The sequence below is a fragment of the Cervus canadensis genome, chromosome 7, assembly GCF_019320065.1.
Source record: "Cervus canadensis isolate Bull #8, Minnesota chromosome 7, ASM1932006v1, whole genome shotgun sequence".
NCBI lineage: Eukaryota > Metazoa > Chordata > Mammalia > Artiodactyla > Cervidae > Cervus > Cervus canadensis.
The window spans coordinates 3,234,792-3,257,712 of record NC_057392.1 but is presented as its reverse complement, the minus strand read 5'-3'; the positions used below and the strand labels follow the sequence as shown (position 1 = coordinate 3,257,712).

Sequence of the window (22,921 nt, the reverse complement as noted above, 5' to 3'; positions counted from 1 at the left end):
TGAAACTTCAGCTCCAGCATCAGTCCTTCCAATGAACATTCAGGGTTGATTTCCTTTAGGATTGACTAGTTTCATCTCCTTGCTGTCCAAGGGACTCTCAAGGGTCTTCTCCAGGACCACAATTTGAAAGCATCAGTTCTTCTGCATTCAGCCTTCTTTATGATCCATCTCTCACATCAGTACATGACTACAGGGAAAACATGAGCTTTGACTATAAGGACCTTTGACAGCAAAGTGATGTCTCTGCTTTTTAATATCTCGACTTATCTGGACATCTGCTTAAATTCTTTCTAGTTTACCACCCAATATTCTGGGAATAGAGGAGGGTCCCAGCAGGGACACAATGCTAAGTGGTGTCGCGAGGTTGTGTCCTCCACTCCCCATTTTACCAATCTGTGCTCTTGTCCTCAGAGCATGTAGGCAGCCAGCAGGAGGTGTGTTGGGAGGACCACCTCCATTCTCACACTGTCCCAAGAAAAGAGATAGGCTGTAATAGATGCCTTCCCATTTATAGGAATTTCCTTCTTAACAGTTTGTCTGTTTCCCTCTGTGTCTGTCACTAAACCCCTCCTCACACATATATCACTGCATATGCATGCATGCTCAGTCACTAAGTTGTGTCTGAATCTTTGCAGCCCCATGGACATTAATCCATAAAGTTCCTCTGTCCGTGGGAATCTCCAGGCAAGAATACTGGAGTTAGTTGCCATTTCCTTCTCCGGGATATCTTCCCAACCCAGGGACCAAAGCCATGTTTCCTGCATTGGCAGGTGAATTTTTTACTGCTGAGCCACCTGGGAAGCCCATATAACTACATGCCTGAAGCCCAGTTAGGGATAAAATCCAGGTTCCTTCCCTTGGGTTCCTGGACCTTGGAGAAATCAGGTATTAGACTAGATGCCTGTATTTGTGCCTGGGAACATTCTGGAGCTTCTAAACAGGTATATTTTTCCCCAAGGAAGACCCTCAAGGAAATTTGCTTTATTCCATAGGGTGTGTATCTGAGTCCTGGCAAGAGGCCAGCTATTAACATTCAGTAGGGCCAAACAAGCCAGAAATGTTCCTTTAAAATCAGACTACTTATCCCTGGAAGGTTAGATGGTCTCAAACTCTTCCGTCTCTAGTAAACCTGGATGAAGCAAAGGACCACTGTAGACCACTTGCCTCAACTTGGTACCATAAAAGCAAACCAAAAACCAAATAATAAATCACCTCAAAGGGGAAGAATGGTGGCACTTTCCCTCAGAGGGTGGTGTAAATCATTTCCTTATGCCAGAACCGGATACAGACGGTGTCGTAAAATAGAATCTTTATGACACCAGCCTACACAGCACCTTTGGGGACACCTATGGAAGGACATAAACCATTAAGATATAGTTCTCCTTGTGACCCTAGGACAGACCCGGGGGCTACTCATAGAACTTCATGGTAACAATCCAGAAACTTGCTGTGTCAGAACTCAGAATACTGAAACTCTAGCCCTAACCCAGAGCCCCTCTCTGTCTGTTTCTAGTTGGTTGAGAGATCTTATACCTTGCTCCTCTGTTGTAGGTTCCAAAGGTATCATTAGAACAGCATCTTTAGAAAAGAAAAGCAAGTCAGAGGATGACTAGTGCTGAGGTCTGAAGTCATTGTCCTAGAAACTCAAAATAATACTTTTCCCCCAATCTGAGTCCCAAGACCACATTTTCACAGATCTCCAGGGAAGAGAAGAGTTGTATAAATTCACTTACCTACAATAACAGAAAAGGTTAGATATTCTTTCCCAAGTGAAGAATTCCTTTATTTTTCTATCAGGGAAAAAAGTATGTTTTCAGAATAATTTTTATTGGAACCTTTGGAAAAACATATCAAGAATGGTTTGTTATTTGCGTGTTCACTGGGTCCTTTATAAGGGACATTCTCTTCTCTCTCAGGAACAGATCGGTCACTGCTGATGCCAATCAAGTTCCTTCTCAATGTAACCCAGAACAACTGCATTAAGTGACTTTTCTAAAACCAAACTCTTACTCTCATTTATTAGATTTTCCTTTCAGGTACTCTGGAGTTCTATATCTTTTCTCCACTGATGAGATTCTTTGGATTTTTGAGCTATACATCCAGAAGCAATTCAATTTCTCTTCTGAAGGAATTGCACAAAGACTTAACATTTTACTAAATCCATTTGCTTCATCTTTCAAGACCATCAAGAAAATGGCAGCCTTAAATTTGGCAGTATTCTTTAACAAACACACACTCTGGTGCATATATTCAGCCTTGATGTTTTCTGTGCTGCATCAATAAAATTTAATTAAAATGAGTAGAAAAATTACAGTAATTTCCATTTATCATCCCCAAATGCCATTATGAGACCAAAGCCCTTCATACCTGTGCCTATTAAGCAGGGTGATAAAACTATAATGGACTATTCAAGGGGGTTATGCCATTGCCATTCTTAGAAATTCTGAGGTAATAATGAGCAACCATCTGTCTTGAATGTCATCAAAATGGCTAGCTGATCTCTTAAATCCTATTCAGATAAATTTTTTCCATTAAGCAGTGAATAAGACTTATACATAGAAGGACATGAATCACATATATTTTTATATGTTGATACTCAAGCATTAATTTTTTTGTTTTGTTTTCTAAAGGTGAAAGAAATGAGAGAAAAAAGAGAGTGAGACAAAAGGCAGCAGAGAGAGTAAGAGAAAGGGAGAGGACCATCCCTCTCTGAGATGCTAAAGCTCTACGTAGTGGTAAAGAATATGAAGCCATTATTTGGGGGGAAAGTAGTAAAATTTAATGCAGCAAATGTAGTAAAATTTTTAGAAAATGATAAATGAGGTAAATACACCTTTTTTCTGTTACTTGATGTAAACAGCTGACTCACTGGAAAAGTCCCTGATGCTGGGAAAGACTGAGGGCAGAAGGAGAAGAGGGCATCAGAGGATGAGGTGCCTGGATGGCATCACAGATGCAATGGACATGAACTTGGGCAAACTTTGGGAGATGGTGAGGGATAGGGAGGCCTAGCGTGCTGCAGTCCATGGGGTTGCAAAGAGTCATACGACTGGGCAACTGAACAACAACAACACTTTCTTGGAGTTTTGGAAGATAAGTAAGACAAAAATGCAGAGAAGACTTGGAACAGTGTTGGCAAGAAATGTCATGGTGAACTAACATGGATCCCCAAAATGTTGCCTATTGGGGTAGAGATAGACAGTCCTGACCAGTGACTCAGGTATAGAGCCCTTTATGATCAAGATGAAGAACTGGAAGAAAATAACAACAATATTCAGTTACTCTTAGCTACATGGAACACTGATGAATCCTGTAGAAAGAGGAAACCAACAGTGGTAAAATGGAATAAAATATATGCCGTAAGATAGAGAGGTGATTAGGATAGAAGATGTGACAGCATCAATACTTGGTGTGAAAAAAAAGTCACTCTTGGTTCTACATTTTCAGGGCATCTTGGGTCAGTGTTAAGGCTGAGAAAGGAAACGAAGAGTAAACGGAGGAGTGCTGGCTGGCAGGGACAAGGTGACCTGGGTTCATTGTCATCTGTTAAAGGGGACAGGGAGGAAGAAGAGAAGCCCAGGGGAAGGAAGAAAATGATAGTGATAAAAGAATGAATTAGAGGACATGGTAGTCAAAGAGATAAATAAATCCAAGTGCTGTTTCTTAAAATGATCAGTATAATATACAGTTTCTAAATTAAAGGGAGAAATACATACACATCATTTTCTACAGGAAATGTCTATAATCAAATATATGAAAAAGACATTAAAAATAATAATGGGTTATGATGCACAACTCTAGCTTTTGGGTGACCTTCTTACCTTCTCTAAGGCTGGCAAAATCTAACTAGTAGTATTTTCCTCATGGAATTTTGGTGAATATTAATTGAAATAATTTATATGAAATATAAATTTCACTTTTAATATATAATTTATATATTCACTTATAATATATAATTCACTTGTAATATATAATTTCACTTATAATGCCTGGTAATAGTGTGTGCTCAATAATTGTTGTTATTAAAATTTTTGAAAATCTGGAAAGAATAGATGGTTTACTAAGAATGTAAAGTTGACTGAAGAAGTAGAAAACCTAAATATTCAATCATTTTAGAAATTGAAACCATTATCAAAAAATTACTTCCCAAAATGGCATCAGGGTCCATGGTAGGTTTAAAGTAATTTTTCACAATTTTTGATACTCCTACTTTCAAGAGATGGAGGCTTATTTCCCTCCCATTAGGTGTGGACTGGTCTTAGTGACCTGCTTTTTAAAAACAGAATATGGCAGAAGTGACAGTAAGTGACTTCAGAGACTAGTTAATAAAAGGCATTGCTCCTTTCTTGTTGAGCTCTCTCACAGGTTTCACTTGCTATGGGGGAAACTTACTTTCACACAATGAGGACTCTCTAGCAGCCCTATGGAAGACACATGGTGAAGTGAAAGTCGCTCAGTCAGGTCTGACTCTCTGTGACTCCAGGGACTACATGGTCCAAGGAATTCTCCAGGTCAGAATACTGGAGTGGGTAGCCTTTCCCTTCTCCAGGGGATTTTGCCAATCCAGGGATCGAACCCAGGTCTCCCGAATTGCAGGCAGATTCTTTGCCAGCTGAGCCACAAGGAAAGACACATGGTGAAGACATATTCTGCCAACAGCTGTATGACTGAGCCATGTTGAAGTGGATCCTCCACGCCCAGCTGAGTCTTCATACACTGTAGCCGTGGCCAAGAGCTTGTCTGCAACCTCATGTGAGACCCTGAGCTAATGCTCCTAGACTCTGTTCCTTCAAAAACAATACGAAACAGTACAAGCTGGTTGTCTTAACTGATAAATTTTGGAGTAATTTGTTACACAGCAATAGATAACTAATACACCAAAAGTTGCTTTTTGGAGGTGGGTACTGTGTATTTTTAGCATATCCCTTGAGCATTGATCTATGTTCAGGTTGGCCCCTGGGTTGGCCCCTGGGTTGAAGAACTGACTCTACCCCTCAGGTCACTGAACTTTGGGCTTCAATTTCTTCCAATATAATTCTGGGTTTAAATGTTTATCTTTATTGTCCCACCTTGCTCTGAACTTGTTGGATTTTATGACTTAAAATTTTCTACTGCAACTATATACATGATAAATAAACACAGACATGTAGTTTAAAAAGTAAAAAGAGCTAAAATTTAATCAAGAAGACATGGTACCATTATAACTTTATCAGAGAAAAAAATTTACATGAAAAATTTTTAAGGGAAAGTGCATTTCATGTCTTACTTGGCTTTATTTTTCCTTGGGCCCCAGTACCTGGCATATAGGAGACACCTGCTCCTGAGGGTGCCTAACGGTCATTTTTGGCCCTACTATTATCCAAGTTGTTTGTGGTATAAGGTTTCTTAACTAGCGGTTCATAGACATTAATTCTTTTTGGGCACTGAAAGTACAGTGTATTCTTGCCATGATGTGGGAGCTCTACTCATTAGCATTTAAAAGAACACTTATTAGCTGAACTACTAAATGTCCTTTATTCAGTATAATGAGTTTCATTGAAAAGAATCACCAGCTTAGCTAAGGAGAAATTTAAACACTTTGCCATCATTTATGAATTCAACCTTTCTAGGATGGTATTTTTAAATGTACTTTGAATGAAGGGGAGAAGAAAAGTGGTAGAAATCTTGACAAAAGAAATGTAATTAGAGTTTTTTAAAAATGGCAATTCTATGCTTTATGAAGATATCTTTAATCTTACTTCTCAGAAGCCAGGGAGACGTGGGCATTGTTGCCCACGACTTTCTCTCTGCACTGTGCCTCAAACAGGTAACTGGGATGGGACGTGCCTGCTTTTGTTAGAAGTGATGGAGAAAAATTGCACAAAACCATAATCAAAAACCACTGTAATGCAAATCAATAAGGCAGAAGCACACTGTAGAAAACTCACACAAGCAGTGGAATTATACTTGATCTTTCTTTCAATATCTCAAGATTACCTTAGACATGTGCTTTGTACATCCAACTCATGACATTTAAACTAATGCATTATATCAGGATTAAATAAACCATTAATTAAGAGATATTATTTTTCCTATTTTTAATCCTGGAATATGAATGGTCATAATTCATTCATTCATTCATCTATTTATTTAATCAGCAACTCGTAAGTTCAAGACAAAACCAAATGGTAAATTTCCACAAACTTTTCACATAGACCACAACATCCTAAGAGATTAGCAAGACAAAAATATATCTAGAGCCAGAGAAGGTTAAAATAAATTTAAATGTCACATATGCAAGTATTTATCAAAAGGATATATGGTGAACAGGGAGATTGATGTCATAGGTTGATGTCATTTCCTCCATGATGCTACCTTCATTATCTTTGTAAGGCACAAATCTGATTATTATCATCATCTCTATGTCAACAAGTCTAAGCAAGTATGAAGGCAATTTTCCTAAATGTAGCAGAGTGAGAAACTGAAATGCCCACCTGAACTCACTTTTCCATTTTAATCCTGAACTCTCTCCCACAGCTTTTCCTTTCCTGTCCCACAATGTACACCAGCAGGCCAAACCCAACCTTGTCTACTTCCCCAAGGCAACCTGAGCAGGGGCAGACTGTGCCATCTCTTTGCCTCTAAGACTTATCAAGCTCACTCTTTGTTTTATGATTTTGCACACTCTTTTTGCTTTCATTTCCCATGAAATCTGAATGACAATCTCCTAATTATCCTTATACCCTTCTCTAAAGCACCTAACCCACAATCAGCTTTCCATGAACACCTTGCCTCCAGAAAGCAGTTCAGTCTTCTGGTTCTAATGACACGTTGGTCATCCCTCTATGTTAAAATCTGTGATTCTTGTTTGTGCATTTGTGAGCATGCATGTGCTTCCTGCTATATTAGGAACTCCTAAGGGTGAGAACCAGGACTTTCCTTTAGCTCAGATTGTAAAGATTCTGCCTGCAATGCAGGAGACCCAGGTTTGACCCCTGGGTCAGGAAGATCCCCTGGAGAAGGAAATGGCAACCCATTCCAGTATTCTTGCCTGGAGAACCCAATGGACAGAGGAGCCTGACGGGCTACAGTCCATGGGGTCGCAAAGAGTTGGACATGACTGAGTGATCAACACTACTACTGGCTGCTACTAAGGGTGAGAACCGTGTCTCGTTGCCCTTGTCTCCCGGGTTCTAGCACTGTGCCTGTCACTGAAACATGTGGTGCTTAGTCCACATTCAATCGATGCTTGAAGTGAAAGGCCGAGAAGCTCTGCAGTCAGACTTGAGACTGAGTGGCAGCAATGTAAGCTCTGTCCTCTCCACCCCAAGCATTCAGGCATTCTTTGAAGAACCCATTACAATCACTCCTGTAGGAACAGAGAATTTTTCCAGGAAGTATCTAGGCCTCAGTGAAACTTTTAACCCCAGGATAAATCAGAGACTTTGGTGTTTGATTGCTTCACCCTTGGATTTGATTTGACAACTTATTAAAATGGTTACCCAGTGACTTGTTGGCCAGAGCAATGACAAACTGATGGATTCTCTCATCTCTATGCAGCACCCTGTAATCAAGTGATCACTGCCCAATCCCAGTCTAGAAGTGGGAATCAGATGCATATTTTATGCTCTATGTCAGGTCAGAGAGTTATTAGGTTTAGAGCATCATCCTTAAAACTCAGTCATAGAGTTCAATCATTCATTTTACAAATGAGAAAACTGAAGCTCACAGGTGTTAAATTAATTATCCAAGGCCCCACCATTAGTTGTAGAGACAAGGGTAAAACCCGTCTTGTTCGTCTTGTCTTGACAAACTCTAGCTTTCTGGCCTCTTGGTTAAGTGTTTTTTTCACCATATCATCTGTTTTCCCCATATTCCTGTTATTTTCCTTGAATTTTCTTACAAATTCATGCAAAGCACATCTAATTTGGCTCCCGTTGTCATTTTTCCTTTAATTGGAAATTTAAATTTGGATTTGCATTGCTACTTTTCCATTCATTGGTGATTGAAATATCATCTGGAGGGAGTGGAAATGAAATAAGCATCTGAAAAGAATGTGCTGTAATGAAGATGTCATTGTTTATCCATAAATGCTAGGCAAAGAATCTGGCTTTTCAAAATGAATGAAAACATCTATATCCATCCCAATCTATATTTCATTAAAAAAATTAAAATGCACCGAAATTGGTAGACTTTCAAAGATGATAGAATTAAATATAAGATAAATGACTAATTAGCTGAAAATATAATAAAATAGCTAAACATTCTTTCATTTACCTATCTATCCACTCAAGGGTTACTGGATAAATGATGCTAAGCCCCACAATTGCTACTATACCTATCTACTAATCAAAGAATATTTAGTAAGAGGCAAAAAGAGTTTGAATTACAAAGTCACAAAATCTAAGTTTGGTCTTCCCTGGTGGCCCAGCGGTTAAGAATTGCCTGCCAATGCAGGGGACACGGGTTTGATCCCTGATCCGGGAAGATCCCACATGCTACTGAGCAAATAAGTCCACAAGCCCCAACTACTGACCCTATGCACCCTAGAGCCCATGCTCCACAACAACAGAAGCCACCTCAAGGAGAAAGCAGCGCACCTCAATGAAGAGTAGCTCCCAGCCTCTGCAACTAGAGACAGCCTGTGTGCAGTAATAAAGACCCAGCACAGCCAAATAAATAAATCTTAAAAAAAAAAAATCCAAGTTTAAAATTTGCCTGTGCCACTCATGAGTCTTGGTGAACCCTCTAGCACAGGGTCTTCCACTCTGTGTTTCTCCCATCAGCATACAAAAATACTGTTATTTCTCCCATCTAAAAATAAAAAGACACACATCTTTTGGCCTCACTTCTCCCTTCAGCTATCACTTCCCTGCTCCCCATTTTTTGAAAGACTTGTCTATACACACAGTTTCCAATTTATTTCCTTTCTCTCTTGAACCCATCACATTCAGGCTTTTACCCTGACGCTTCATCAATATGGTTCTTATCAATAATATCAATGATGTTCATGTTCTTCATCTTACTTGCCCTTTCAGCAGTATCTGGCATCATTCATTAGGCTCTTTCTTGAGCCACTCTTTTCATTTGACTCCCAGGACACCATACTTTCTTGGTTTTCCTTCTCCCCACTGGCTACTCCCTCACAGTCTCCTTTTGCTGGCTTCTGATTTCTTACCACCACTGGGGCGCCTCAAGACTTGGTTCTTGGATTTCTCCTCTGTCCCTTAGAGATCTCATCCAACCTCATGTTTCCAACCTCTATTTTGGTGATTTCTACATTTCTAGCCTAGACTTCTCTCCTGAACTCCAGAATTCTATTTCCAACTACCAACATCTCTGCTTTGTGGGCTAATATACATCTCAAATGTAACAAACCTATCCTTGGTTCTCAGTTGCCCTCAAATGTTGCCACTTTGCAGCCTTCCTAGCTAACACATGGTACCTTCCTTTTTTAAAAAAGTTAAGTCATGTCACACCATGCCTGAACTTAAAAACCTCTGATGTTTTCTCACCTTGTTCATGCTCTCTAAGACCTGCTCTGATATTGCCTTACAAATCTGGTACACTCCACCTCAGCCACACTGGTCACTCTGTCCCAGGGTGCCACTGTGTATGTGGTTCCCAGTTTCTGGATAGCTCTGCTCCAAATATCCACATAGTTCCCTCTTTTATTTCTTTCAAGGATCATCTTCTTTTTGAGGCCTTCCTTGGCCACAGTGTTTAAAACAGCAACCCTGCCTTCCCAGACACACAGTCCTCCCTCCCATTCTTGCTTTATTATTGACCTTGTAACTGACCATGAATGCACTATAAACTTTGCTTATTTATTTTGATTACTCCGAAGCTCCTCTGCTAGCCGTTCTTTTTTATCCACTCTTGTGTCCCAGCACCTTGAACAGTGGCTGGCACAAAATAGGCTCTTAAAAAATATTAGATGAATGAATGAAGGTATTCAGTGATAATAAAAAGAGCTACCTCTTAGGTAAAGAAGTAAGTAAAAATTAAATAAGTGCTTTCCTGTTGGGCTTTCCTGATGGCTCAGATGGTAAAGAATCTGCCTGCAATGCAGGAGACTTAGTTTTGATCCTTGGGTCAGGAAGATTCCCTGGAGAAGGGAATGACTATCCACTCCAGTATTCTTGCCTGGAGAATTACATGGACAGAGGCACCTGGCAGGCTTCAGTTCATGGGGTTGCAAAGTGTCTGACATGACTGAGCGACTGACACTTTGACTTTATATCTGTTAATGCATCATGTGTGCTCAGTTGTGTCCAACTCTTTGAGACCCCGTGGATTGTAGCCTGCCAGGCTCTTCTGTCCATGGGATTTTCCAGGCAAGAATATACTGGAGGGGGTTGCCATTTCCTCCTCCAAGGGATCTTCCTGACCCACGGATCGAACCTGAATCTCCTGTGTCTGCTGGATTGGCAGACAAATTCTTTACCACTGTGCCATCTGGGAAGCCCGTTGATGCATCATAGATGTTAATTACTTAAATTAACATTATATGCTCATGTGTATCTGTTGGGAGTAAATTTTAGGTGAAAACTGCAGGAAGGGAAGGAGAATTTCTAGTTAAAAGGGATGGTAGACTTGTGATGAACCAGAGTGGAAAAGAAAATGAAAAAGAATGTATATGTATGTATAACTGAACTACTTTGCTGTATAGCAGAAATTAATACAACATTGTAAATCAACTTTGTTGAAAAACAAATTTTGAAAAAATCTAAAACCTTATAGGAAGTTGGAAGGAAAATTAAAGGATACCCTTTAATCTGCAAAAAAAGAAAAAAAAAAAAAAAAAGAAGTACATGGTTTTGCAAGTAAGCCTCAGGCAAGGAAGAGACAGCTGATGGAAGCAACCTGGGGTCTGGCCCAGATTACCAGCCCCCAGGCCTGGACAGTGGGTGAGGGTATGAGGGAGGAAGAGGTTGAGAGGCAGACTGAGACTTGTGTGAGTGGGGTCAGGGGATCTGTATGCAGTTTTCTGGATAGTTCAGGGTGAAATCTCTCAGCTTACAGAGTGCCACATGCTGTCTATACAAATATCTCTGAAGGTTCTCAGTTTCTAGGTCGAGAGTCAGTATGTGTCTGTCTTTAGAGCTAGATGTGCACACCCTAAAATAAGCAAACCAATCTGAGTCCAGGAAAACTGATTGCCACCAATGTTCATATACTCTTTCCTAATGCTATGAAAACTCCTCATGGTGAGCAGCAGCACCAGAGTGTCTCTATTAAGCTGCTTTATGCCTAAACACACAGGGATGTTACATGTTCATGGACTGGAGTGAAAAGCAGTTCACTGGAATCTAGATGGTCATTATCAAGTACAAAACATATTTTAATGTAAAACTGCATCTTTAAAAAGGCACTCTAATTCTTGAGGCTATAAAGGATATATTGATTCTCAAAAGTCTTTGTCTCCAGTTGTAGCTGTTTGATTAACTGGTATAGGCACAGTCCATGAATAAAATTCCTTTGTAAATTATATTACCTAAGGATTTTATAACACAATGCTGATTTTCAGAGGAGTCCCCTAGACTCATTAATTGATTTTCTTCACTCCCATTAAACAGTCCTGGGGATGGAGGCAAAGGGGCCACTTTTCCCACTGATAATAAACACAACTCAGGGAGATGCAGAGGAAGATAATATATTCTGTAACCATGTCATTTAATACCTTCTAAACCTTTGCCCCTTTCAGAAAGGAAACAGTGGCTACCTCTATAATATCTGCTTCAGCTTTTCTTTACAATTTGTAATTGGTTTCCCACATGGAATTTAAACTTTGCTTGCTACATTGGTGCAGATGTGGCCAAGAACTTCTGATCTGTGAAGTTAATTAAAAGGTTCAATCTCATTTTTTGAAAAATGGTGACCCCAGACTCTATATACTTGATTGGGAGTATGCATGTAGATGCATGTATATATATTCATGTATGAATATGCATACATGCTACATATGCACATATGGAGAGAAAAAAATAAATAGAAAGTGAGAGTTCTTGGAACAAAAAAAGTGAGAAAGGTATGAGAAGGGAGGGGAAGGGAATTAGCATTCATTAAGCTCCTACAATGAACCAGGCACCTAGGAAAGAAGGTGATGGGGGGATCAAAGATGGAGGGATGCAACTACCTGGATATTAAAGAATGAACTTGTAAAAATCTCCTTCCCTAAAGGAAACTGCTATAAAAATGGATGCTGGCAGCCCATCAGGGAATGCTTGTCGAGCCACTCAGAGGAGAAGAGAAGGCTGTGGGGCACTGATTTTGGCTTTGTCTCCCCTAGGTGCTGGGCTGCTGGCTCACCATGAGATGAGTTATCTTTGAAGTTCTGCTGAGCAGTCTAGATAGTGTGACATAAAAGTGCAAGTCCCTAAACAGAGTTCAGTTTCCCAGCATACAAATGTTCAGAGAACCATGTGAGGTCAGAAAAAACCAGCTCAAGAGATTGCCCTTTAAACTCTAGAGAATGCTAGTTGTCTCCATAATTAAAAGGATCCTAGATGGAAGGCTATATATCAGATATTTCTAGGTATTGGTATAATTTTTTGTGTTCAATTTTAAAAATTGTGGGTCTTTAAAATTTCTGCAGTTGTATCTTCTGAGTCTCCTGATGAGCAGAGGTAAGGGTGACCTTGTATAGTTCCTGGGTGGGTGGGAGCTGGGTTCAGGTCCAGCTGAGCTTGGGACATGACAAAGAGCATGAAAACAATAGTCATTTTACAGAACTTGAAGGTAAGTCTTTGAAAAGTGTTTGGGAATTCCCGGCCAATTATACATTTGCTTAGATGTCTTTTTAGCTTTTTCCACTCCCACTGCCCTACTATCACATCAGATGTTCTCAGCAACATTAGACTTATTATGGGAACCTCTCTACCTCCATTTGCATTTGGGGACAGACTGCAATCATTTGGTCCAATTCTATACATTTTCTATACCTATGATCCTTGTCATGTAACTTTACAGTGCTCTCTACTGTGGGCTAATGACCTGCTCAGACTTTTGACCTTGGGCTCAGCTATATGATTTACTTTGTCTATAGGATGTTTAGGAAATGTGATTCAAGTAAATGCTTGAAATGGTCTTGTACACTGGAGTTTGTTCTTCTGCCAGGAGAAGAATGATAGACATGTAGGACTGGCTTTAGTGCACCAGTGAAGCCTTCTCTAGAATAGAGCCCCACCAAACTCACAGTGAATCAGCCCAGTTAAGACAAGTAGAGCCACCCAGATCAACCCACATGAAAAGAGCTGAACCCTGTAAATGCAAGATAAATAAATGTTTACCGTTGAATGTCACTGGGATGCTTGTTACACAGCAAAAGCTAGCTGATACAAGTGTCGCTTGATCCACACTCTTCTTGCCTGTCACAGTGATATTTCTAAAGTGGAACTTCAATTATCCTAAAACTACTCTGCCTAAGATACTTCAATGACTTCTGTTAGTGATGTTTTCCTAAATTCACATGTTGAATTCCTAACCCCCAACACCTCCAAATCTGGCGATTTTGGAAATAGGGTCATTAAAAAATGTAATTAGAAAAAAAAATGTAATTAGTTAAGCCAAGATGAGGTAATACTGGAATAGGGTGGGTCCCTATTCCAATATGACTGGTATCCTTATAAAAAGGGGAAATTTAGAGACAGACATGCTCATAGGGAGAATGTCATGTGAACATGAAGGCAGAGATTAGGATGATGTATCTACAAGTCAAAGAACACTAAAGTTTGTCAGAAAATCACCAGAAGGTCAAAATTGAGGATAGAACAGATTCTTCCTCACAAATTTAGAAGGAACTAATCCTGTCTATACTTTCATCTCAGACTTCTAGCCTCTAGAACCATGTGCTATGAGCTAAGTCACTTCAGTCATGTCTGACTCTTTGCTACTCTATGAACCATAGATCACCCAGCTCCTCTGTCCATGGGATTCTCCAGGCAAGAATACTGGAGTGGGTTGCCATGCCCTCCTTCAAGGGAGCTTCCCAACCCAGGGATGGAGCCCACATCTCTTATGTCTCCTGTATTGGCAGGTGGGTTCTTTACCACTAGCGCCACCTGGGATGTAAGAATAAATTTCTGTTGTTTAAGCCACTCCTCATTACCTTTGGATAAAGTCTAAACTTCTTCATGAGGTACGAAAGTCCTTCCATAAGCTGGTCTCTGGCTGTGTCTGTGGTCTTATCCCACAAAATATTCCACTATAACTTCAGCCTTTCCCCATTCACTAGGCACTTAGAACTATTTAAAGTGCTCAATTAACTGCTTCAGAACTCATGTCCATGCTATTTATACAACCTTTGCCTCAAATGTCCTTCCCACTACCCTCTCATCCCTCACCATTGCAAGCTCCAGATTGGGCTTATCATCTCTGAAAACTCAGTCTCTCTTCAGTAACCACGGGGGGAGGCCCTACTGAATTTTCCTCAAACAACCTATACAGATATTTCTATCACAGTACTTACCACACTGTGGATAATTAATTGCTCATTGCACATCTTGATCCTCCTCAACAGACTTGAAAATGAACCACTTTAGGCAGGGTCAGGTATTATCTGCCCTTTCATTCCTAGTACTTAGCACGGTGCTCGGCACAGAGTGGTTATGCAGCAAATGTTGATGGAAAGAATCTTTGAGTGTTTATGTGCAAATATTGAAACAGATGTGTTCCTGGCATATGGGAGATATATTCTGCTTGTGTGACAATTGGCAGTTGAGTTTACTTGGAAGCAAAAGCACCCAATTAAAGACCAAACATTCCTGTCTTTCTTCTTCTTCATTTCCTTCTCTATATATAACTACCCAATCTCACATGCTTTACAATGCTTTTAGATGTAAGTGACTGTGAATTATAGCTGACTGTGGGCCTTTCATCTTCAAGACTGACAGTCTATGTTCCACATTTCTCAGGATGGAAAGACTATTATAACTATATTTTTGCTTACCAAGAGAATTGTTAATAGTTATCCTGAAGGAAGAAAAAAAATCTATAAATATCCAACCTATAATGAAGCCTTAAGCTTACTTTCTTCCTTTGCTAATGAAATTCTTTCTGGGTGCACTGCCAGAATTGCTCCATAATCATTGCACTGAGAAAAGAGGCAAAGCCTGTAGTGAGTCTCTTCTTTTACCTGTTTAGTCCTCATTTTGGAATCCGATGACAGGTTGTTGTAGGTATAATGTGCCTGCGTGACTCCACAGAAGAGAACAGCAACTATCCCTGAAATTTAAAAACATACCAGTCAAAATCAATTTTCTTTCCCATCTAAGTCAAAGGGCAGGGCTATCCCAGTTAGAAAATGGACTTGGTGTCAGGAGAGTTAAAATTGCTAGTAATTAGAATGATGAAACCTGGGTAAACCTTGCTCCTACTTTAAACGTGGGACTTACAGGATTAAAGCTTAAAAAAAAAAATTAATAAGTAGATTCTTCCTGGGGATAAATTATTTTCTAGTCATGAGTTAGGAAAGTTATACTTGGAAACCCATGAACAAAAGACTGTGTAGTCAGTTCCAGGCCTCTCACCGCCTGTGCCAACTACTTTGCTGCGTTTTAAGTGCTGGCATACTTGCTGAGAACTTTGCTTTCCACTGTGTACCTTGAGGAGCCTGAGAAGTTCCTATCATACCACAATTTAGTATTAACAACCATGAGTCATAAACCTAAGATGTCTACAAGGGTTCAGTTATCTCTGCCAACGCTCCTCCTTGCCAAACACCGAAAGAGGTCCTTGTTTGCCTCTATGTCTCCGTGGCAAAGCTGGGGGCTTTGTCCTTCCACTGCTGGGTAATTTCACGAACACATTCAAGGCACTCAATCCTTGAGGCAAGCTGGTCTGTTCTTGTGTGCTTCCTGTCCACAGTGGGCCCTCAGCTGCTTTTTGGCTGGTTGTAGGATTTATTTCATAAGCCATCATTATGCTCAGCTTCGAATGCTACGTGAAGCTACACATAGACTAGAAGCCATACATACACTGTTCCTGGGAAACAGAGCAGCAGCAACCATGGGACAAATGTGTCATTTGTCCCTGGGCTCTGCTATTCTCTGTTATTGCCCTTAAGCTGGGGTGGGGAACGGGGGTGGGGGCTGTATCCTACCTTCGATTAAAGATTTGATTAATTATGGGAAATTGGGAGGGCTCTATAGGAGGGCTTTGGGGAAAACACAAGATGTAAGTATTCCTCAACTCAAACCAAGGGGATTGAGCTGAATTTTAAACAGCAGAATCTTTCCCATGAAAAACACTCATAAATTAAATGCTGATGATTCTTAAGAGTATAGAGATATGTGAACTGAATACTGACATTTCAAATGAATCTGCAGTAAAGAATTTTAAAGAACCAAAGCATATTTTTTGTATGTTGACTGTATGCTTCTATTTATGTTTGTTATTTTGGGGGTTGGCTTTTGATGAAATACTGCTAAGACATATTTGTCTAATACGTTTGCATCACTTATTTCCTTTTAATATTATGCTTCAAAATTTTAGTCAAAAAGAATAAAAACAACTAGGAAATTTTGCCAAGAGATTTATATGCAATAAGCGTTTATACAGATTTTTTGGGTAACTTCAGTTTTCTAGTCTCTCTTCAAAAATTCAAAGAAAAATGCCTATGAAATATTACATTTCACTCTTCACAGAATTTCTATTAAAAAACAAGCAGTGCCAGAGAAACTTTTAGGTACTGAAGTACTTCAAGGACTTTGAGGAACGAGGAGGATTGCCATGCATGTTGTTTTGGCGTCAGATATTTTTCTTTCTTTATTTAAAAATGAAATGTATCTCTCTCTGCTGATTCTGCAGTCTGTTGGAGGTTTTTCTGGGTGAGGTTTAGCTGACCTCTGCCTGTCATGGAAATGTTTTGACTGTATACTGATCTGCAGAGAAGTAGTGAGTAAAAAGGGAGGGGCGTGTGGACAGTTCACAAATGCATTCTGAGAACATAAATAGGTAACAAAGAATAAAAGATAAGGGGGCTAAGACTGGCCAAACCTCATTGTGAGCAAGGAACACACTAGTTTTATTTACATCATCTTATTTATTTCATCGATTTATTATCTCATAACAGACTTCTCATGATTTACCACCCCTTCCATCTTTCTTTCCCTTCTCAGTAACATCTCCATTCTTCCTGCTGCCCAGACTCCGGGAACACCCTTTACTTCTCCTCTTTCTGTATATCAGCAATGTTGTTGATTTGTCCTTCAAAAGTTACCCATAATGCAATCATTTCTCAACATCTCCACAAAACACCTGCTTCCAAGCCACCATCATTTTCTGCCTAAATGACAGCAATAACTTCCTAACTGCCCCCTGTCTCCCTTGCTGCCTCTGCCACAGTCTGTCTTCAACCCAGCACTTTTAAGACAATTCAGGTCATGTTGGTCCTCTGCTCTCAACTCTGCAGTGGAACCCCATGATGACCAGGCTCTGTAGGATCTAGTGCTACTTCTCAACCCCCTCCCCACAGCTCCTGATCTCCTCTCTTACTTGCTCCCCCTCTTGCCACTCACTGAATTTGCTAAGCAGTCTCCATTGCAGGACCCTGGCACGTCTGGTTCCCACTCTTGGAAAAGTTCTTCTCCAGACCTCAACATGCCTCCCTCCTTTCCTTAAGATGTTACCTCATTGGACAGGTCTTTGCTGTGCACTCTGTAAAAATATCCCTCTTGTCATTCTCTACTTGCCCACTTTGATCTATCTTTTTATATTATTTACTGCCACCTAACATTTTATATATTTATTGGTTTATTTCCTGCCTTCCTGCACTGCAATGGAAAGCTCACTGAGTGCAGAGTGATTCACTGGTCCCCAACCATTAGAGCAATGGCAGGCACATGGTAGGCGCTCCATATATTTGTTGAATAACTAAATGAACATTCTTATCACCAGGTAACAAGAAACCAAAGTAATTTACTCAAGATCACCTTGAAAGTGGCAGAGCTGAGATTCAAAATTTCAGAGTCCCTGTACTTTTCTGCCTGTATGTAGACCATCTGTGAATATTTTAAGGTAATCTTAAGCAATCTAAAAATATAATTTCTGATGCCCTAGGGAAATAGAGATTTGATGATGAAGATTATATATCTGAGTTGGCTGGATATTCTCATTTTTTTGTTCCCTTCACTTCCAGACCAGCATCCTGGGACTCGCCCCTAACCGAGAGGAAAGAGCAACAGCCGGGCAGTGTCCTCCGAGGGCTGGGTCCCAGCTCCATGACACTTTCTTAGGAGCTTCTAGATTCTCTTCCCTTTGCTCCTCCAGTCTGAGGCATCATACTTGCTTCCTGCAGTGACAACCTGTGTGTTGCCTCGGTGACCCCCTTTTCACTTTTGCAGCTATCTATCTTCTGTGTATCCAATTCCTGCATTAAACTCTGTTGATAGCCAGCCGATTCCTCTTTTCCTGACTGAACCCTGACCAGTACTCTCTTGTGGGTTCCTTCTCATTCTAAACTTTGATGTTTTTCTGAAACTATTCAGGGTGTGTCATCTGGAAATAAGATTCAACCTCTATTCTCTTATTATAACTGGGACAATGGGAGATATCAGCGGCATATGAGATCCTATGCCAAGTCCCTGGGGACTGGGCTCAGGCTTATTTCACTCTGACCTGTGATTGGAATTTTTTTTCTAGTTTGAGCCACTAGGTTGGAGCAAGTGGTTTGGGGATAGGAGTAAGTTAACTTGGACATATATTTTCTGATTCTTCATCACATGATTTTTCAAAATATGAAAACTGTCCTACAATGGAGTGACTGCCTTGAAGTGTGACAAGTTCCCTATCATTTGAAATGTGTGAGCTGAATGATCATCTGTCAGAGCTGTTATAGAAAGAATTTTTTACATAAAGTGTTATAGAAATTTGGATAGCCTATGGTTTTGTGGATCTGTCATTTTCCTATATACTATTTTATTAATTCAGTAGGATTAATACCTCAATTAATTTTTGTGTTTGCTTTTAACTTCAGGACAAGGCAATAATACTGGTTTCAAAGGAAATACTTAGATACTTTGAATACAGGCAGCCTGACTTTCTCAAAAAGTAAAGACAAGATAAACTTAGAGACTTTCAAGTATTCTTTCAAATTTAGACAGAGAGCTACTCTAAAATAAAATTTTAAAACATATCACTAGCATGTTCAAATCATAAAAACTTAATTTTTTCAAGTAAGCTATGAAGTTTATTTATTTATTTATTTTTAATTTATTTTAATTTATTTTATTTTTTTCCCATTTATTTTTATTAGTTGAAGGCTAATTACTTTACAATATTGTAGTGGTTTTTGCCATACGTTGACTTGAATCAGCCATGGATTTACATGTATTCCCCATCCCGATCCCCGCTCCCACCTCCCTCTCCATCCCATCCCTCTGGGTCTTCCCAGTGCACCAGCCCTGAGCACTTGTCTCATGCATCCAACCTGGGCTGGTGATCTGTTTCACCCTTGATAATATACATGTTTCGATGCTGTTCTCTCTAAACATCCCACCCTCGCCTTCTCCCACAGAGTCCAAAAGTCTGTTCTGTACATCTGTGTCTCTTTTTCTGTTTTGCATATAGGGTTATCATTGCCATCTTTCTAAATTCCAAATATATGTGTTAGTATACTGTATTGGTCTTTATCTTTCTGGCTTACTTCACTCTGTATAATGGGCTCCAGTTTCATCCATATCATTAGAACTGATTCAAGTTAATTCTTTTTAATGGCTGAGTAATATTCCATGGTGTGTATGTACCACAGCTTCCTTATCCATTCGTCTGCTGATGGACATCTAGGTTGCTTCCATGTCCTGGCTATTATAAACAGTGCTGCGATGAACACTGGGGTGCACGTGTCTCTTTCAGATCTGGTTTCCTTGGTGTGTATGCCCAGAAGTGGTATTGCTGGGTCATATGGCAGTTCTATTTCCAGTTTTTTAAGAAATCTCCACACTGTTCTCCAGAGCAGCTGTGCTAGTTTGCAAACACATGAAAAGATGCTCAACATCACTCATTATCAGAGAAATGCAAAATCAAAACCACAATGAGGTACCATTACACGCCAGTCAGGATGGCTGCTATCCAAAAGTCTACAAGCAATAAATGCTGGAGAGGGTGTGGAGAAAAGGGAACCCTCTTACACTGTTGGTGGGAATGTTATGAAGTTTAAAGATGAACTCAGGATGTCTCCTCTGTGTAGAAAATGTTTCTAAATCTCTAGAATATAAACTTTCAGGTCAGAGAGCACTGAAAAGGGTGAATTCCAGTGGCTGTGTCTAAGTGACATACACAGCTCATTTCAGAGGAACCCACTTCCTTTCTTTCCTCTTACCTCTGCTCCTTACCCCTCTGTGTTGCTTGTCACTCCCAGATAAGCTTAATTCACAGCTTATCCTGCTCGCCACCCAGCACATCAGAAGCCACTGACCCCACCTGGCTGTGGGGTCAACTGTGGTCCAAGAATCCGCATTAGGCAAGAGAAGTTTCAGAACTTTACCCTAATGCCACTGGACTATTAATGAACATTCAGATTGTCTGGGAATCTTGTTAAATACAGATTCTACTTCCCTACGTTTGGAGTGAAGATTCAGAATCTCGAAGCCCAAGATTCTGCATCTATATGACCATTCATTGTATGAATGGGATGTCCATGCTACTGGTTTTTTATCATCCCACTTGGAGACAAACCTCTGCTGACCAACACTTTGGTATTAGTATCAACTCTCCTTTGTGGTTTGGCCTTGAACGTGTATGGTCCTTAAAAGAGAGACTTATGCCTAATATTGCCCTTTTAGCACCTTGGAACAATTAGAAGGTCGCTCCAAAGAAGGAATACATTTTTTAATTGCCTTTTTTTTTTCATTTACAAAGTTTGCAAATAACTTTTGCTAGCTATAAAAACATATTTTTAAATTATATTTTGCATCTTATTCCCCATTTTTCTTTCTGTGACTTTATATTAATAGTATTAACGGGATTCTATGAAGTAATTTTAGCTTCATGGAACAATTGTCCATTAAGAAAATTTAAGAAATCATTATTTCTCAGCAACACTGGGATGTAAAATAAATTACTTACATGGAATAAAACTGATGATATATTTTACTATCAAATAGCTCAATAAATTCTTTACCACTCCAAAACAAACAAACAAAGCATATCCATTGATCACAATGTTATAAAACTGAAAATTAACAAAAAGCATAGTTGCATAAATGTAACCATTAGGGATTTTTAATTGTATTCGTAAACAAAATTGGATTTGAGGATGAAGTCAAAGTTGAATTTTTAGGTTATGTAGAAATAAGTGTAAGGTATACATTCCTTTTTTTTTTTCCAGAATCAATGGGATAAAACCAAAGGGTTATTCAGAGGAGACATTATAGTCTTATATGCATTCTATTTAGAAAAAAAATTTGAAAACAAATGGACTATTTACCTCAAGAATCTAGACAAAAGACATAAAAAAGGACCCAAAGACAGTAGAATTAAAAACTTAATAAAGAAAAATGAAAATATAGCCGAAGAGAACATCCTAAAAATAATAGACTTGGTTAGTAAAATGAAGAGTTATAAAGTGACAGTGTGGCCCTTGCCTCTCAGACCCTGGCCCCCTCATGTGTCCATCTGCTCCAGGATGCTGTTCTCTGACCAGACCCATATACAGTGATGTTGGCCAAGGGCTTCAGCCATCCAAGACAATTTTCACATTTGGATAGTACCTGCCCACCCGTCTCACAGGTCTCTTCTGAGTATAAAGTGATATGATGGATTTTAAAATGATTTGTAACCTAAATACCAATGAATAATTATAAGGTTTTGCTCTAATTACTAGAAGTAGGTGAAAGGAAGATGACATGAAAAGGAGAAATAACTCAGAAAAACACATTCCAGGTATAACCACAATATCTCCTATTCAGCCAGTGGCTAGGGGAAGAAGCAGAGAGCATCTAGTACATCTCACACATTTTATGTCCTTAATCATTGTCTGTTGCCTTCTCTTCCACATTATCTCCTGCATCAAGAAGCAGGTGGAATGTACTCCTCACTCCTAGTAACCCAGTCACAAAAAAAATATGTTTTTATAGTGACAGTAACCCAGTCACTCATGTCTGACTCTTTGCGACCCCATGTACTGCAGCATGCCAGGCCTCCCTGTCCATCACCAACTCCCGGAGTTTACTCAAACTCATGTCCATTGAGTTGGTGATGCCATCCAACCATCTCATCTTCTGTTGTTCCCTTCTCCTCCTGCCTTCAATCTTTCCCAACATCAAGGTCTTTTCAAATGAGTCAGTTCTTCGCATCAGGTGGCCAAAGTATTGGAGTTTCAGCTTCAGCATCAGTCCTTCCAATGAATATGCAGGACTGATTTCCTTTAGGATGGACTGGTTGGATTTCCTTGCAGTCCAAGGGACTCTCAAAAGTCTTCTCCAACACCACAGTTGGAGAAGAGCATCTATTCTTCGGCACTCAGCTTTCTTTATACTACAACTCTCACAGCCATACATGACTACTGGAAAAACCATAGCTTTGACTAGATGGACCTTGGTTGGCAAAGAAATGTCTCTGCTTTTTAATATGCTGTCTAGGTTGGTCATAACTTTTCTTCCAAGGAGTAAGCGTCTTTTAATTTCATGGCTGCAGTCACCATCTGCAGTGATTTTGGAGCCCAAAAGAATAAAGTCTGTCACCGTTTCCACTGTTTCCCCATCTATTTGCCATGAAGTGCTGGGACAAGATGCCATGATCTTAGTTTTCCAAATGTTGAGCTTTAACTTTTTTGCTCTCCTCTTTCACTTTCATCAAAAGGCTCTTTAGTTCTTCTTTGCTTCCTGCTATAAGGGTGGTGTCATCTGCATATCTGTTAAATAAGCAGGGTGACAATATATAGCTTCGATGTACTCCTTTCCCTGTTTGGAACCAGTCTGTTGTTCCATGTCTAGTACTAACT

At 39.7% G+C, this 22,921-nt stretch overlaps 1 protein-coding gene across 1 annotated transcript in view; it reads right to left on the bottom strand.

Annotated features, from left to right (window-relative positions):
- Positions 1-22,921, bottom strand: part of SLC9A9 (solute carrier family 9 member A9) — a 647,359-nt gene that overhangs the window by 290,180 nt on the left and 334,258 nt on the right. Inside the window, exon 9 of the mRNA XM_043474178.1 lies at positions 15,116-15,204. Within this exon, the coding sequence (XP_043330113.1) occupies positions 15,116-15,204 (89 nt within the window). The remainder of the gene's footprint in view (positions 1-15,115; positions 15,205-22,921) is intronic.